Source organism: Erpetoichthys calabaricus, chromosome 1 (genome assembly GCF_900747795.2).
Source record: "Erpetoichthys calabaricus chromosome 1, fErpCal1.3, whole genome shotgun sequence".
NCBI classification, from domain to species: Eukaryota; Metazoa; Chordata; class Cladistia; order Polypteriformes; family Polypteridae; genus Erpetoichthys; species Erpetoichthys calabaricus.
The window spans coordinates 198,354,268-198,371,560 of record NC_041394.2 but is presented as its reverse complement, the minus strand read 5'-3'; the positions used below and the strand labels follow the sequence as shown (position 1 = coordinate 198,371,560).

The 17,293-nt window shown below is 34.9% G+C and overlaps 1 protein-coding gene across 1 annotated transcript; it reads right to left on the bottom strand.

The window, feature by feature from the left end:
• Positions 1–2,784: 2,784 nt before the first annotated feature.
• LOC114655483 (homeobox protein DBX2) lies at positions 2,785–16,765 on the bottom strand. The gene is made up of 4 exons (XM_051920802.1): positions 16,306–16,765; positions 11,458–11,553; positions 7,962–8,152; positions 2,785–3,645 (listed from the first exon to the last, which is right to left on the bottom strand). The coding sequence occupies exons 1-4, from the start codon at positions 16,631–16,633 to the stop codon at positions 3,328–3,330; spliced, it is 933 nt and encodes a 310-aa protein (XP_051776762.1). The 5' UTR covers positions 16,634–16,765; the 3' UTR covers positions 2,785–3,327.
• Between the last annotated feature and the right edge of the window lie 528 nt (positions 16,766–17,293).

Here is a 17,293-nt window from a genome sequence, read left to right as displayed (position 1 = left end):
GTGCACGGCATCACCCTATTTGTCAGTTCATGATGGCAAGGCAGGGAATCAGAAAAAAGAAGACTGTAGCTGTTGATTTGAGTGCAGTTACCACTGCTATATCTGTATGTAGAAACCTGTGGACACAACAGAGGTGCCAGGACTGGCGGGAGTGAGATGTTAAAGTTTTGCTTGCAAAACAGGAGTTATAAATGTGGGGTAAATCCCTCCTGGAAATGATTTTGAGTTTTTTTTTGCTGATTACACTTCTCTAAAGAGATCAGATATGAGTCACATGGATAAAAAAGAGAATTGAGCTGCACTGTGAACATGCAATAGGCCTACATTGTTTTCAAAAATCAAATGTAAGGTTGTACATGCTGCACTGTAATTAGGCTTCAGGCTCTCATTATTTAGTAACAGATAATTGCAATCAATAACACCATAGTGTTACTCCTGTGAAAATGAATAACAATCTAAAACTGGCTGCCATGGTGGTTGAAGTGTCTCCCATCTCACTGTGTAAAGTGCTTTTAGTACCTCGAAAAGTGCTATATAAATGAAAGGAATTATTATTATTATTATTAATAATAATAATAATAATATTAAAAATTCTACAGATTAAAAAGACCAAATGAATAAAAATTCAAAGTGGTTCATAACTAGTAATCATAAAAATAAACTGCAGTGAAACTATAAAGAAAACTTAAACACAGTGAACCCAGACCAGTACTAATGGGATCCTGACAAATCAGTTACAGTTTCCTTCAATTAACACTTTTCCTGTATCTAACACTTTTTTTAGTTAGTTACTAGAAAAATGATAGATGTACTAATTTTTGAAAGAACATGTAAACAAACTTTTTTTTCTTAAATGACAGTGCTGCAATGAAGGCAAGAAAAGATTAACATATTCATTTTAGATTGCAGCTGCATGGTCAGTGAGCATAATATTCAAATTTCAAGGTTTGTTATTGGTCCAGAATTTAATACATAACACCTGGAGCATTACCAGCTTAACTAACTCAGGAATTCTGTGATCCTTTAACTTCCCAAGTCATTCACACAATAATTGCAGAATAACCCCAGTGAGACTTAGATGATCAAATTCTGAAGTTTGGATTAAAGATCTATGACCAACAGAGTCTGAAGATTTTCTGTTTTGGTTAGAATCTGAGCAGTGGTATCTCTACATTCAGGGCAAATGTGGTATAGACCCCATCTTTCAGCAAATGGCTTTGTTATGCAAAAATTGAATAAATGGTAAATGTGCCTCAATAATTTAATATATTGTTAAAATGTTTTTAGGAAACTCAAATCAGCTGTCATAACCAATGTTTTCCAATTTATCATAACATTTTCTTTGCAAGTTCTTATCTAGAAAAATGTTTTTGTGAACATTTTCTTTGTGCCTAGTACTGCCAGCCTATTTTCAGGTTGCTTGGGAAAGCACTTCAAAGCTATAGTGTTGCAGCCTCAACATTCCAGTTCCACCTTGAGGCTACAGTCATTTTTAAGCAACCCATTGACTGATTTTTTTGTAACTGAATTTAAAGGATGTATGAACCTTTCCATAATGTTATTTTAGATTATTTGTCATTATTATCATGAATCATGTTGACTACTGTAGCAGGGCAAAAGAAGGTGTAGGACAATGCCAAATGGTTGGGGTGCCAACCAGGCAAAACCCTGTTTAATCGGAAGCATAAAGCAATAAATGAAACGAAAATTATGCACCTTAATGTGCCTTCTTAAGGAATATAATTATCCTCTCTGGAACTGCTAACAAGCGTTTCTGGATTAGGTCAGCACTGAAGCAAGGTTGACATCAGAATGAGATGCTGCCTTCCAGGAACGTTCTGCATTTATATCAGGTAGACCAGAAAAGACAAGGTTTCCTTTGCTTTAGTGTCCTCAAGGGGCAGTTTCTTGAAGCTGTGAGGGACAAAGGAGACAGGACTGTTAGCGACAGCGCCCCTTGTTATCCAGGGGTGGTACTACTTACTTTAGGCGAACCTGGAAGGTGACCCTCTGTCATGCATGCATAACACGACTTATGTACAATCTGCTTTAGCATTGGATTAGCATCTGATCATCTTTCATAAAGTTATTGTGAAGTTTTTCATGCTTGAATCAGTAATTATTAACTCTGGCACAGATAAGTTGATGACAGCTAGGTAAGGTCAACTGTTGCATCAAATCAGACATCAAGTGACACTTAGCTGGTTTTTTAATAATTTCCTGGAATGTTTTACATATGTAAAGGATGTTCAAGTTCCAGTGTTGTTTGGGAAACAATGTTAAACAGCAACATTAGTTTGTGTATAGGAATCCAGCAGAAATGAATGAAGTGGACTTTTTACTTTAAAATACAATTTTATTTTAGTTCAATGGAAAAAAAAATATGGAGAAATAAAGTAAAAAGATATAATACACAATTTTAGATAGTGAGGGTGGTACATAATTTGGACTTGACATTTTTTGGGACTTTAAAACTGGTAGTATAATGCAGCTATAAATGATCATAAGATGCACAAGATAGTTAAGTATTCTTTCTGTAGCAGAATGTGCTCATAAGAAGTGGCTGTTCAACTGATAACTTATAATTAATTATATTTGTTATTTACATTGTCTGATTAAAGTAGGATTCGGAAAAGGAGAGAAAGGTCTGCTTCATCTATTTTTTTTCAATGTAGTCATGAATATATTTACCTCTATTCTCTCTTCTAACTCCTCTTACTTTACGTGTTCCCTCATTTTTTGTCAATGGAGGATGACTGAATGTATATGTCATAGCTTTATATATCAATAGAGTTATAAATGAAACAAGTTCAAATGAAAAGTATTTAGTCTGAGGAATTATATTTTAATTATTTACAATAATAACAATACTCAAACATATTATTACATGAGAAGATTAAACTGAATATAAATTTAGTTCAAAATTAAAGTGATTTGTTCACAGAAGCTTTGCGTAACTGTCCGTGTAACTTGGAGTGTTTCAGTGGCATGGGGCTTAATGCTACTTCTGAATGTTGGCATGCTCTGCTCCGCCATACTTTGAGCTCATTTGTACGGCACGCTTAGGATAATAATGAATTTCTTGGTTAAAAACATGCAGTATTTCTTTTTCCCACAAGGCATCATTAATATCTTAAAGACAGTTATGTTAAATATATTAAAGTTTGAAAAAATATGCAATTTATTATTTGAAGTTTTAGATATTGTTTGAAAACCACATAATATAGTCTTAACTGAGGATAGCAACCACTGAAATGTTAAGCACTGGAATTTTTTTGTAGAATTCGGAGAAAGTTCTCTTTTTTTGGATTAATGTCTTTAATGTCCTTAAATAATTTCATTTGGGATGCTCTGGTGTTGTATTAAAGAATTAAATACCATTCCATCACATTTTCCAAGCTTCATACTAGGATTCTTTTTATGAAGTCTTTGCTCAGATGCTCTCTTGTCTCCAAATTTGTTGTGTGCTGATGTTTGCTTGAACCTCTCCTCCTGTTTGTCTGACACACTTGTACATTCACTGAGTCCATTTGTGGGAATATAACTCTCCAGCAGGGATTCATCTTCACATGATTTATGACCGAAGATTTCTTTTTCTTTTGAATTTCTCCACTTCATCCTTCGATTCTGGAACCAGATCTTAACCTATAAGAGAAAAAACGCTCATTAAAATTCTTACATCTATTTGTATATGTAGAAATATACTGTCATATACTGTAATTGCAACAATGGGGTGTTGCTGTTCTTTAAAACTTTAAGGGGTTAGGGTGATGTTTTTAACGTCAGATGTTTTCCTAATTATAGTGTCACAGTATTATAATGCATGGAGGATTCTTTTTTTACTTTTAAAGTATGTGTTATTGTTTAATTAGGTAGATATGCACTTTGTGGTGTGCTTGCTGTTTTTTCTTCTTTGATTGAGCGCTTGGTTAATTGATTTCACTTGTTTGTAATTGTTGCACTGTTTAATTGATTATTTTTCACATGTTTTGTAATTGTATTTAATTTGGTGGGGATTGGATCGAAGTGGGTGTAGTTAACAAAAAAAGGGGGACTCTTTGAGGCAGAGGAAAAGTCTGAAGGTTGCAAGATTTGGTTCAATGAAAGGAAACAAAAGGAAAAGAACTGAAGTAAAAAACAGAGTAACGGTTGCAGGACATCATAGAAAAGCTGGGAGTGGCTACAAGGGAGCCTGCAACACAAATGTAGTTTCTGGAGGGTTGTTCTCAAGTAGTCTGTGAACTGAAACTGTGTACTTTTCCTTGTGGAAGCAAGAAGCCACCAGTCTAAAGTTTAAATATGAAATCCTGGGGGCTGAGCCACGGAAAGTGGCAAATTAGCACCTCATTTGATTGGGTACTGACGGCTCTAATTCAGCTGTTTAGACTCTTGATCCTGGAGTGAATGAGAATTTTCAAGTGGATGCCAGGAACATCAGAGTTGGTTAAGCTAAAGACGGCAGGGGTGATTGTTTTTTTGGGACAACAAAGTTTTGAAAAAAAAAAAAATGAAAAGGGAGGTTGTGCTTTTTTTGATCATTTTAATGTTTTAAATAAATCTTGTAAAGGACTGATCGGGCCATTGCAGCATTATCATTTGTGCCTATCTTCGGGTCCCAGATATTCAAACCAAAGGGGGAATAATACAGTGAAGAAAGTTATTTTGCTCACGTGTCCTAGTGCCCATAACCTCACTGGGTGGCATAGTCAGGACTTCCCTATTAGGGGACAATAGTATACATTCATTTTCCTTGGAAAATTGTATTTGTTAGTGAAAATTTATTTTAAACTTTAAAATATACTGTGTTTTTTTTTTTGCACCTTAAAATGTTGTTGCAAACACGAAAAAGGCCTCAAATATACCAAATATGTCCACTTTGGAGTGGCAAAGTTTTCAACTTAAGAAAACATACTGTACCTAACACATTTTTGAGGTATATTTATGATAACAAAAGAAAACTGAAAGTAACAAAATTTATCAATGATTATTGGCATGTTTAGCTGTTTGCTGTGATGTAAAAATAAAACCATATACTATTAGCAATGAAAATGGCATTTACCTGAATTCTGTTAGACAGAGTAGCCCTGTTGCTTCATTAATCTACCATCCTGCATTTGAATCTTGTGTCTGGTTATTGTTTATGTGTAGTTTACACACTCTCCCTCCATTGACTTGGATTTTTTCCCACATTTCCAAACACATACAGGTTGTCAATTCACAAGTAGTAGGTGAATTTCTGATGTGAAATTAGTATGATTTTTATGATTGTGGATGTAAATGAGTGTGAATGTTCATGGCTACAAAATTACTTGTTATTTATCTAAATCCTGGGAAAAATCTTGTCCTAAGCCAGGGTTCAACTAGCCTATAGCTAAGTTAGAGGTGGTATCTATCAAACATGTTGAAGGTGGCACCTTAAGCACATGAGCTCACACATACAGAAAACCCAACAAACAGCATATGAATATACTTTTTGCAATGAAAGATCATAAAATAAAACAAAAAAGTAAACCTAGGGCTACAAATTCAAGAATAACTCTTCAATAGCTTTGCCTACAACTCCTTCAGGCTCCTAAAATAAAATAATTTCATTAAAAACATTAATAATAAATATAAATTAATGCGTTTAATGAACTTTTGGCTTAATATTTAGCTAGCAAAACACTTCACTGCATATAGAGTAAAACTTGTCTAAAACTGATGTGTGATATGGCTAAGTTAAAACCACATATACACAAAGGCTGATGTTAAACCACTGAATTTACCAGTAGAAGAGTTGAACTTGATAAGCTTGGGAACTAAATTGCTATCGCAATTATATTTAAAATCGCAATCCACTGCTGTCCAGGAAATTTGTTACATTTTTACATTTTTCACAAACCAATAATATTCATTCTGTTAATTTTTAGTTTGTAAAACACATACATTAAAAATGAAAGAAATTATGTTGGCGGTGGGCATACAAGATCATGCGCTAAATGCTCACACCACACTCAGCACAAATGGTAACTGCAGCATTAATCAAACAAGCTACATTACGTTACATGTGGAGTTTTCACACTCTCCCTGAGTGAACTTGAGGTTTCTTCCCAGATCCCCCAACACATACAGGTTGTCAATCCCAAATGTCATGTTTCAGTCAGTATGTTTCCCCTGGCTGGGATTCAAAATGGTGTTATTAATTTCTTTTAATACATATTTTATACACAATTCCGATTCCAAATGAGTGTAAATAGTATGATTGTGGGTGTGTATGTGAGTGCTTACAAAATTAAATCTTATTTATCTAAATCCAGGGAAAAATCTTACCCTAAGTAGTGAAAGGCTGCCATGGAGGGAGACAAGCAATGAGGTAAATAACACAGTCAGACTTATTTGAAAATATATGAATCTCATAAAAACTTGCACGACATGGATATACTCTTTTATAATATGTGTGCAAGCTGAAGAATTTTCTTGCCTTAAAAATGGATGTATTCGATAAGGTTTTAGGCTCTTTTTCATGCTTGTTCTGATAAAATAGAAACTTCATTCAATTTTGTTAAAAAAATGCAGTTTCCCATGTCAAATTAATGTATACCTTGACTCTGAAACTCTGAAAAAACTTTGACTTTAAAAATATGAAACTTACCTATTAAGAGCAATACAAGGTGCAAGAGTGTGTTTTTGTGGATTTTGTTTGATTTCTATGTATTGTCACACACAAGCGCCTGGGGAGCAGTCTAAGGACCCGACGGGCACTGTAGAAGGCTGTGCCGGGGGGCAAAGGCAGCGTACTAACCTTTCTTTCTTTATTTCTTCAGAAAGAACGAAGGACCCCCGCCGTAAAACTGCCCGGATGACTAAAGAAGCTGCTACACTTCCGGGTTCCTTTATACCTTCTGGTCCCCCCTTGATGATGTCAACCGCCCGTCCACCATCACACCTTTCCCAGCATCCCATTGATTAATTTCTGGTCCACCCCTATAAGTTGTCAGTCTTCCCGTCCTCTTGTGTTTCTGATTTTGTTAAAATTACTGAACTTGAATCTTTTTGTTTGGTACAGTATATGGGGCTAAAAACTCCAAACCTTTATAAGTATTGTGTGCTTCTTTTACATTATCCATTTCCTTTTGGATGAATACTTAAATGTGCCTGTGTGCATCTATGGTACTGCTTGGACTTGGGGATGATTCACCTCTAATTCTGCTCTATCCTGTTTCATAAATTTTAATTTGTTGGAGAGAAAAAATAAATAATGATTTAATAAAACAAAAGAACATACTGTAAGTTATGTTGCTTCTTTTAATTAACTAAAATGTAATTCATATGATTAGCTTTTACACAGGTTTACACAGAAAGACACAAAGGTACTGGATTTAAAAACATGGATGTGCTTATTGTTTTCCAGTATGAATGTATTTCCATATAAATTAGGGTATAAAATGCAGATGCAGTATTTTTTCTTTTTTCTTTCTTTTTTTACTCGTCTCTTCTATTCAATAACCACTTCTTGTTAATCCTAATTAGGGTTAGGCTTAGGGTAGGGGTTAGGGTTTAATATAAGACAAGTATATGCTTGTTCATTGTAGATGGTTGCTTTCTTGGATATTGCTATCATTTTTTAAAGTAAAAGATGGCAGTAACAAATACAATTTCACGAGCAAGTTTTTGTCTGAATGTGCATGTTGATGGTACCACTTATTAAATGCACAAAAATAAATGGCTGTCACTTCAGAAACATTTTACAAAAATCAGGTAAGATCACTAGATTTCTGTTTTTGCAGACACTTCATAAAGATACAAAGTATCTCACTCTAAGAGCAAGATCAAAAGAATGGAGAATTTAGACTAATTCTTTTTTCACTGAATAATACACTTGACACAAGTTGCTGATTGCTGTTTTTCACAAGAGAATGTGAAAGCTGATTCAAATACGTTTGAAAAGTGTTTAAACACAAAACATTTTTATGAAAGTTTACCTGTGATTCTTTGAGTCCGAGGTGTGTTGCAAGTTTGTTTCTGTCCGTTTTGCTGATATACTTCTGTTTCTCAAATGTTTTTTCTAGTTGTTTTCTCTGATCTTCAGTGAAAACAGCTCTTCTTAAGATTCCCCTTCGTGACTTTGTATTTATGTCTTGGGACCACAAAGCTATACTGCTGTTCCCCCATTCTGTGATGCAAAAAGAATGAGTAATTTCAATCATTATCTTACTTTTGCCAACAAAAACCCATTTTGCTACAAATTCTACATATACATACATACATACATTGCCGAACCTGTTTAATTCTATACATAGTCAATGTGGCCCAGAGCCAACCCCAGCAGCACTGAGCACAACAGAGAGAACTACCCTCAACAGGGCACCAGTTCATCACATTGCACACCCACACACATGGAAAGAGGTGATGTGTTGCATGTTGTTTGGACATGTGTGTAAGAATTTCTCTGTACATGTGACAGTACTATTACTTCTATTGTTACTTCTACTAATCTCCAAAGGTCATACGAAAAGAGAATTTCTCCTCAATACCAAATACACACACAAGTACCAGTTTAGCTACCCCTCTTTGAGAATGTGGGAGAATGTTGGAGTTACCAGAGTCACGAACTTCATGCAACTTACATTGCAATAAGTTAGGCTTTAGCTATCAACAACCCCAACTGCTTAGGTCTGTAAAGAAAACATATGCACAACAGTCTCATTGGGTTGGTATGTAAGCCTGATTGCTTACGGCACTTTTAAAATGTGTTCCTAAAATTTAACAAAGTGTTCTAGTTTGGTCCACTACTTGTTGCATAGGTACAGTACATTAACATGTCCAGTCTATAATTATTCCTTCAATTTACAGAAAAAAGCTACATTAGAGGAACCTTGTTATTAAAGAGGCAAACTGTGATGCAACATTTAGCATCACTGGAAGTCATAAGCTATATCCCAGCAGTGGACATACTATTGAAACTATGTTCGTTACTTGTGTGATGGACAGCAGGGGTGTGCTGTCATCCTGGCCAGGATAAACCCTGTACCCTTACTTTGTAGGACGGGCACTGTAATAGATGGATGTGGGGAGACAGCCTCTCAAGAGTGTATGATTTCCCTTCCCAACATGCTGGGTTGCAGCCTTCCTGGGCTAGTATGTCCATTCATGAGCCTGTAGGGTATACTGGGAATTGTAGATAGATAGATAGATAGATAGAGTCCCATAAGGCAGCCCTCTGTGGGTGCCGACAGGGGGAGTGCTCCCTATTTTCCGGGGCTCCCACCTGACACAGAAGTGATTCCTCCTTGTCTTATAAGAACTCACAAGTCTGGCTTTAAACGGGGCCATAACCATTGTTTTGGGGAGTCAGAGTTGGGAGAGGAGTTATACTAAGCTCACCTGGGAGGAGTGGAGGGAAAAAGAAAGGAAGAGACCAATGTAAGGTAGCTGTCAAATAAAAGACATTTGTTAGCACCAAATCTCTGTCTGTGAAGTTGTGTTAAGGGTTAGGAGGCTGTGAGATGCCCTCTACAGGCCACGGGGTTGTTATCTTGGGAGGTACACTTGAATGCATATCTCACAAATTCTGTTCAAAGTAAGGGACAACACAGTACCTGACATACAAGTGTTTTCTATGGGAAAGAGTGAACATTTGGATTATTTTATTTTTTAAATTGCAACATTTGAATGTTGAAGTAATCTTGTTAAGGACAAATGCCAACATTATAAGGCAAGTGCAAGGCTATTTATGTTTAGTGGGAAATGATTGCAGCTGTACACTTTCCTGAGCTGAGAAACCTTCCTAAAATGGAAGGTGCAGACATTAAGTGGCACTATTGGATGTTCACTGATATCTTATGAGTGTTTTTTTTTATGCAGTCCTGACTGCATTGTACTTCTTCAAACTCCATACCCTAAAATAGTTTTTCTGCTTTATCAGTTTTAGTCTGAAAGTGTGAAAAGATTATGAAATATTTTTTAACTTGTGAAAACCTTGCATTTAAATTGACTTTTGCCAAGTGTTTAAGTGTATAAATTACGTTGTAACAGCTATAAAAAAATAATAGGTGGTCCTAAATCAGTAATGTTATATTAAATCTAAGCAATGCATAAATTCTTTAAAATGATTCCAAATGCACAATGATAAATGTCTTCTTAATCTGTTCGAACAAATCTGTACTTGACTGGTAAGCAGACCACCTTGAAGGAGCGAGTAAGACGGTTAGTCACGGTTCCTATTTCCTCATTTAAATTCAATGCATTCTAGTTAAATAGACAATTAATAGGTCACTTCCAAAATGCTAGTGTATCTGCCCTGCTTACAAAACAATCGGAACAGTTGACAATAGATCCACATATTCAGCAGGTCCCCTTATAAACTAACTTCGTCCACTAAATCTTTTTACTTTCAGGTATGCAAGGCTGTATGGGAAGATGAGCTAGCATAAGTCTATAAAAGTCACTTTCATTCACTGCTTTATGTCTCAGTGAAGAGGTTTAAATAGTATTCGAGAACCCTGGTGGAATGTGAGAGACAGGAGAAAAGGCTGACACACAGAGCATTGCTTTCTGGCCATACAAAAGGGCAACTGATCCCTGCCTAGGGCTTTTTAGAAGCCAATAGTTTTTAAAGTTCATCGCGGCAGTGAAAAATTGTGGCGAGGTCGCGTGTGGATGGGTAAAGTGAAAGTCTTGATTGGTCACGGTGCTGTCGTCCTTTGTTCGGTGGTTCCAGCCATGTAAAGTGCTCTGTGGGAAAGTGTCAGCCCCAAAAAGGTGTTTAGGGACTCACAGCTCATTAAACTGCCAGCATTTACTGCCTCACTTGTCAAGAATCACTTGACTTAGCAACCTTCCATAGAGCATTAGCAGATCCCTAACCATGCCAGCTGGTTTGTCCTCACAAGCCAATTTTTCAACAATGAAGCCAAAGTAACTTAACATAAGCTGAGCTCCTTCTAGAAAATGTTACTGTTTCACATAACAGAGGAGGGATAATTTTAAAATGAATAAGTCACTACAGAGAACTTAATTTCTGGCGTTGCAGAAATTTGTATTTAAAAATCTTTTATATTGTGTTGTGTCTCATGGTGTCAACTGGCTTATTCCTTCTCACAACATCTGCACATTTCTGATATTGATTTAAACTTAAGTATATCACCCCCACAGTCATCCAATCTGTTCTATTAAAGACTTTTCTTATTTGACAATGGCAGCATTTCAGGGCCCATCCTAACAAACCCAATAGGATTTACAAAAAAGAAAAAAAAAAACGTTTTGCTCACAATTCCAGAGGTGGAAAAAAAGTTCATGGTAATAGATGCAAACACGTTTGATAAATCACTGAGAATCAATGAATGGCGCTGCAAAGGTTTTATTTGAGAATTAGCTCCTTGGCATTGCATCAGTAATTAGTTTTTCAGACCACATTAAATCCTGCTGCTCTCGTTTACAGATGAACTCAAGCATTACTGATTAAGCATAACAACTTACTCGGAAAAGCAGCTGGGGGGGCAGGGGGAAGACAAGACCCACCACAGCAAGTGAGGAAAAAATCTGGAGTCTTGCAGAAGAAATGTTTTGCCAGACCTGCGGGGAAGGAATTCAAAGTCAGGTTTACATTGGTATCAAGGTGACAAAACCGAAACACTTCTCTGAAATTTTACTGGCTCAGCCTGTTCTTCTCTTTGATATCCTGTAACATATTTGGTCAAAGGTATAATGGCAATCTTGTCACCTATCAATAATTGGTAGAAAAAACAGGAAATAATATTGTTTATATTGGGGATATTACATTTCATTAGAAAATAATCATTTTTTTCTTTAAATTTTGATTTCCTCACTCAAAATAATATCTGGTAGAGCACCAAGTTTGTTATTAAAAATAAAGGATTGACATTTCCTTTTATTAAGTTTTTCAGTACATTAGCACAACAGACTATTTGTAAAATACTTACTTGCTTACAAAAACTGCTAAATATCTGTACCGACTCATTTTCTGATTTAATATAATTGTCAGAAAACAGGGAAAAGAAACATAAAATGTAGTTAAAGGTGAGCCTTTATCAAATAAATACAGAATATGAAAATAAAATGTTTAAAATAGATACATAGAGTATTCATCTATATGAACCTTTTTTTTCCACTACTTGAATTATCACTACGTAAATTAAAAAATAGATAAATATATTTAAATAGAGAGCAACGAAAGGAACATGGTGGCAGAGTGGTTACCCCTGTGCCTCCACAATCCTGGGTTCAACTCTATGTGGAGCATGCATGTTGTCTCAGTGTATTTTCTATTTTGTTCTATTTTACTGTATGTGTGCTCAAGTTTCCTTCCACATATGAAACACGTATCCACCCCATGTGTCCTTTTCCCCAATACAGAATCCAGTTCAGGTTTGTACAGATTCAAAGCCCCAAACTTTTTTGCCCCTTTTAAACCGTGGCAACTTTTTGAATGTAAATTTACACCCACCCTGTTTTGTTCAGAAATTATGAGTTTTTACTTCTACCATTATAAAGCAATTGGCAAAGGGGGGATTTTAAGATACTGTTTATAAAATTATGATTTTAAGATTGAATAATAGCAATAATACTAGAAAATAATATTGTTATTTCATTTACTTGTTATTTCAGAAACAACTAATGATGCACAAATATCAGTATACCAGCTCGTAACACACTGAGTCGATGAGAATACATCAATCAGTGAGACGGTTGTTCCTGCTTTTTAACTACGATTTTGAATATTCTTGACGCAGTTCTTGAAAGTGTAAATCGCATGCCCTCTTTGGGAACTAACTATGACTTTTGTAAGTTCAGCTTTTTTAAGCAAATTAACTCTGTGCATAGGCAAAATCTACCCCCTGTTGGGAACCCCTGGGTTAATCACTGTTCAAAAAGGGTACTTTTGTATGTGAAGGGTCTATTCTACTCTGATTGGTTGCTGATCAGAAAACTTCATCTCCCCATGATCCATTATTAAAATAAGTGGGTTCCAAAAATAAATGAGTAAACATCAGATTTCAAGTAAAATCAATAATTCTGAAAATCACTTTAGTGTCTCAAAGCTTAGTATACAGAAATACGCTATTTATTTCTGTAAATTGGGTTTGTTTTCTAACAAAGACAAACATACCTATGCATTTGGAATAATCAAGATTGAAAGAGAAAAAGTAAACTAACATAGCACAGCGATCTCAAATCCACTTAATCCAATTCAACACATGGCCGAGGAGGCCAGTCCATCACAGGGACCCACTCAGCCAGACAAGGATATTACCCACTTAAACAGCATCAGTTTAGAATTGCCAATTAACTTAATACGTTGTCTGTTTTTGGGATGGGGGAGGAAAATGATAGTATCTGGAGAAAAGCCGACATGCTGCAGATGTGGTAAGAATACGTGAGGTCCAAATACTGGCTGTCCCATTATGCAGAAATACCGAGGCAGAGGTGCTCACCACTGAGCCACAACATGCAGTGTAAAATGCTATCTTTAAATTGCTGTTTTAAAGGCTGTAATGTTGGAATATAAAAATCCAAAGGGAAACTTTAATATTATTGGTCAGATGTCAGTCATCCCCAGGAGTTCTTTGTATTTTGGAAACTTTTTGTAAACACTTATTAAAAGTTGTAAAATAACTTATCTAAACAGCACATCAAATATTTTGTTTAATAGAGAAACATTGTTGTGAGTGAACTGTTAAGAAACATTCCTGGAATGATTGCGTACCATTTTGAAATTTAATTACAAAAACAACTTTCAAGGACGAAAAGCTCTCATTATATTATATGAAGACATCTCATTCTCAGACCTGCTTAATTCAGTTTGGTGCCTTTGGGAGGCCAGAGCCTCAAGTCAGGGATCAGCCCTAGAGAGGGTGCCAGTCCATCACAGGGCACACTCCAGCACTAACTCCCACTTACATACAGATGTGTGGTTTTAACATCACCTTGGGCTAATTTTGAAAGTGTTGTGAGGAGCAAAATATTAATTTGGCAATGTGAATTTTTGGGGCTTTTTTTAAAGGATACCTGTGTGCCAAAAGCACCCCCATCAAAACTTACAGTAAAGGGGCAACACCACAACCCACTCTCCGCTCCTCTCTGTTATTAAAATTCCATGGGGGACACCTTTCCCTTTGATTTAGTATAGTGTATATTATATATAGTCTGTTATGGTTTAGTCCGGTTTTTAGCTGTCTGTGCGCTGGAAATTCTTACAGAAACAAGCAAACCTGCTTAAATAGAGCCAATTTGGAATCAAAAATGAACTCAGCCTGCACATACAGTATCTGGAGATGTGGGAGGAAAGCCAGAATACCCTCCAGAATATCTAGGGTGGCAAAGAAAAGTACACACATACTCAAGGTGAACTGGTCATTTTGTCACAGGATTGGAACCCAGGATTTGGGGTTTGGGAAGCATCAGTTCTATCCACTGTGCCTCCATGCTGCTGTTCACTATATTGTTGTAACTTATTTATTCGTGTACTACTGACTGATACCTCCTGACAAACAAGCAGCCGTCAGTACTGGTATGGAAATAAGTTTGTGACCATTTTAAGTTAGTATGTATTTTTGTTTTACTTTCTTAATTGCAAAAATGTTCAGATGATTAAAGGATGAACACATACTTTTACATTCCCAAGAATTATTTATAAATTAGTATATCCATCAATAGCCATGAAATTGGTTAGTGATTGCTACAGATATGATTGAGAAAGGGAAGGATAATTTGTTATATTAAAAACATTTATTTTAAGCTTTGCATGTATGGAACATGTTGCAGTTCCAGCATAGCAACTCTCTTAAATTTACTAGGTTATGTAATTATGAATCAGTAGATAATTTTGTTTAAAATATTTTTTGTTTCTGAATCTGATCATATAAGATACAGTATAAATCAGTGCTCTTAAAATAAAGAACAAAAAACATTTAGTCCAGGCAGTCTGTAATCTTAAACTAGTTATCATATGCCATTTCAGTCATGGATTTTATTGAACTGGTAAAATAAAAACTATCATCATGAATAAAATAAATGTATAATATGTTTGATTTTTCTTCTCAGATTTCCTTTCTTAAAATAGGATGTTTTAAAAACATTAATATATGCAATTTATATTGCTAATGAGTACATAATACTTGACTCAACAAAAAAAAGAAAATTGACAAGTGAATAAAATGAATAATGACCCTTCAATAATTTAAAGGAAAAACATCTTTATTCTAAGATATTTATAAATAGAAATTATATTGAAATCAACCAATTTATTAAAAATAAAAATCAAAAATCATTGTCAAAATCACCTAACCGAATTTAGAGGCACAGCGAGAAAAAATAATATTAAATGTAAATAGAGAAACAGATATAAAAGGGACAAGAAATATAATTTAGAAAAATAACATAAAATACTTATTAAAAACAGAAATTAAATCATTAGCTGGTTGAATCTGAAATTTAAATGCAATGCATTTTTCTATTACATTGTATTTTATAGGATTACAATAAGCCAGTGCTTTCTTCTCGCTTCATTTCAGTCTTTTCTGAATGAGATTGTAGGTCTAAAACCATTAAGGACATAAAAAGTTGCAAGATTTTTATTTTACTTAAGTAGAGACTCAAAGAGTTTCCATTTACTGGATTGCAGTTTTTTAATCTAGCTGTATGGTGTGCAGTTTTATATCGTCTTTTCTTCATTGATTATTGATACCCAAAAAATATTTAATATTTTTTCAATGTTCTTTCAGGATAGCTGAAAAGTACCAAAACTATCACAGTATGTATGTTAAATGTGAAAGTATGAAGGAAATAACTTAATGTGGTTAATCAATTTATCCACAGATTAAGACAAAAAAAACTGTAATAGGAAAAAAAATGACAGTTGAAGCCTTCAAATAACAGTTGTGCTGTTTTTTATTAACCCTTTTAATCATTACATACATATAAAAAATTACTTCAAATTGCTTAAAGTAGAAAAAAATCCTAAAAAATAATACCAGTGTATCTGCTCTTCAAGAAAAATTTCAAAATCAAATATTGTAACGTGGATTTTTCTGTTGCTGTTGTTTTAAATGAAAAAAAAAATCATGTATCTGATTATTTATATTGCCAGTGTATGGTTCTTTAGTATTTTAATTATTAACTCTTAATATTGTTAATGTATTTAGTTTTTTTTAATGTATAATAATATTCAGTTCATAGATGACCTATTTATTTCTATCAGGAGAGACAGTTATTATTATTATTGTTATTATTATTTGTGCTCCAAATTTGCTCCTTTATAAAGAAAATGTACCATTTAACACGAGTACGAAAAAAATACCAACTCACCTGTCTGAAGTTGTGGCATTATTTCCGTATTTGGTGAATGGGCATGCTGCCTGTCGGAGGGGTTAACAAGTTGAAAAAGCCATCTTGTACTATATGGACCTCCTGAGGGGCTAATTTGTTCCGCAGTTGGATCCATTTTAACTGTCAGAGGAGTTGTTGGGACCCAGGAAGACAGAGGACCCTGAAAATCACAATTCTTCAACAGATTGTCAATAAGGAAACTCTTCCCAGAATTTCCAAATCCTGGAGGTTTGGGTCTTTGTAGATATGAAGATGTCCCTGCCATCTCCCAGTAAAGACTCTGACTTGGAAAAATACCGGGAATCATATTTTTTGTTTTACAATAGTCCACTTCCAGATATGATTCAAGTTCTTCCTCCTACTCCACAAATATGGAAAACTGAAGTTTGACTTGGAAGGGCTAAGGGTCAGTTTTGTCCTTCAAGTGAATTAAGTGAACGTTTTCATAAAATCCAAGATAAAAAGTTTTTTTTTTCTCCCTCTCTCTCTTCTTTATTTAAAAGAGGGTTTCGGGTTCTCCGTGCCCTGTGATTGGCTCTGAGGTTTTAATGTGATTCTCAATTCAGATAAGGAGAGTGCTATTCTGATGGGCAGAAGGTGTGTCCATCTCATTCATTATGTCAGCTTGACTATAAAATGATAGACATCAGAGACAATGAACTGCTAGGCAAAGTTTAACTTGAGGACCCAGCTAAGTTTGTGTGCAGTAAATAAACTCTTAAGCTGTTTAAATAAATAATAATTTAAAAACACATCCATACTCTTTATTTGAAATAAGTATGAAATGAGGAAAACCTGCTATTAAAGTAGTTTGCTTATAGTTCAGTGATTTACTTTCATTAAATGACATGAACTTTAATGTTTCAAAAATTTATAACTGATAAATTTCAAAATTCCCAAAAGAATTTAACAGAAAACACCATGTTACATCCCTGTAATTAAATTTATGATTCATTTCAATTATTTT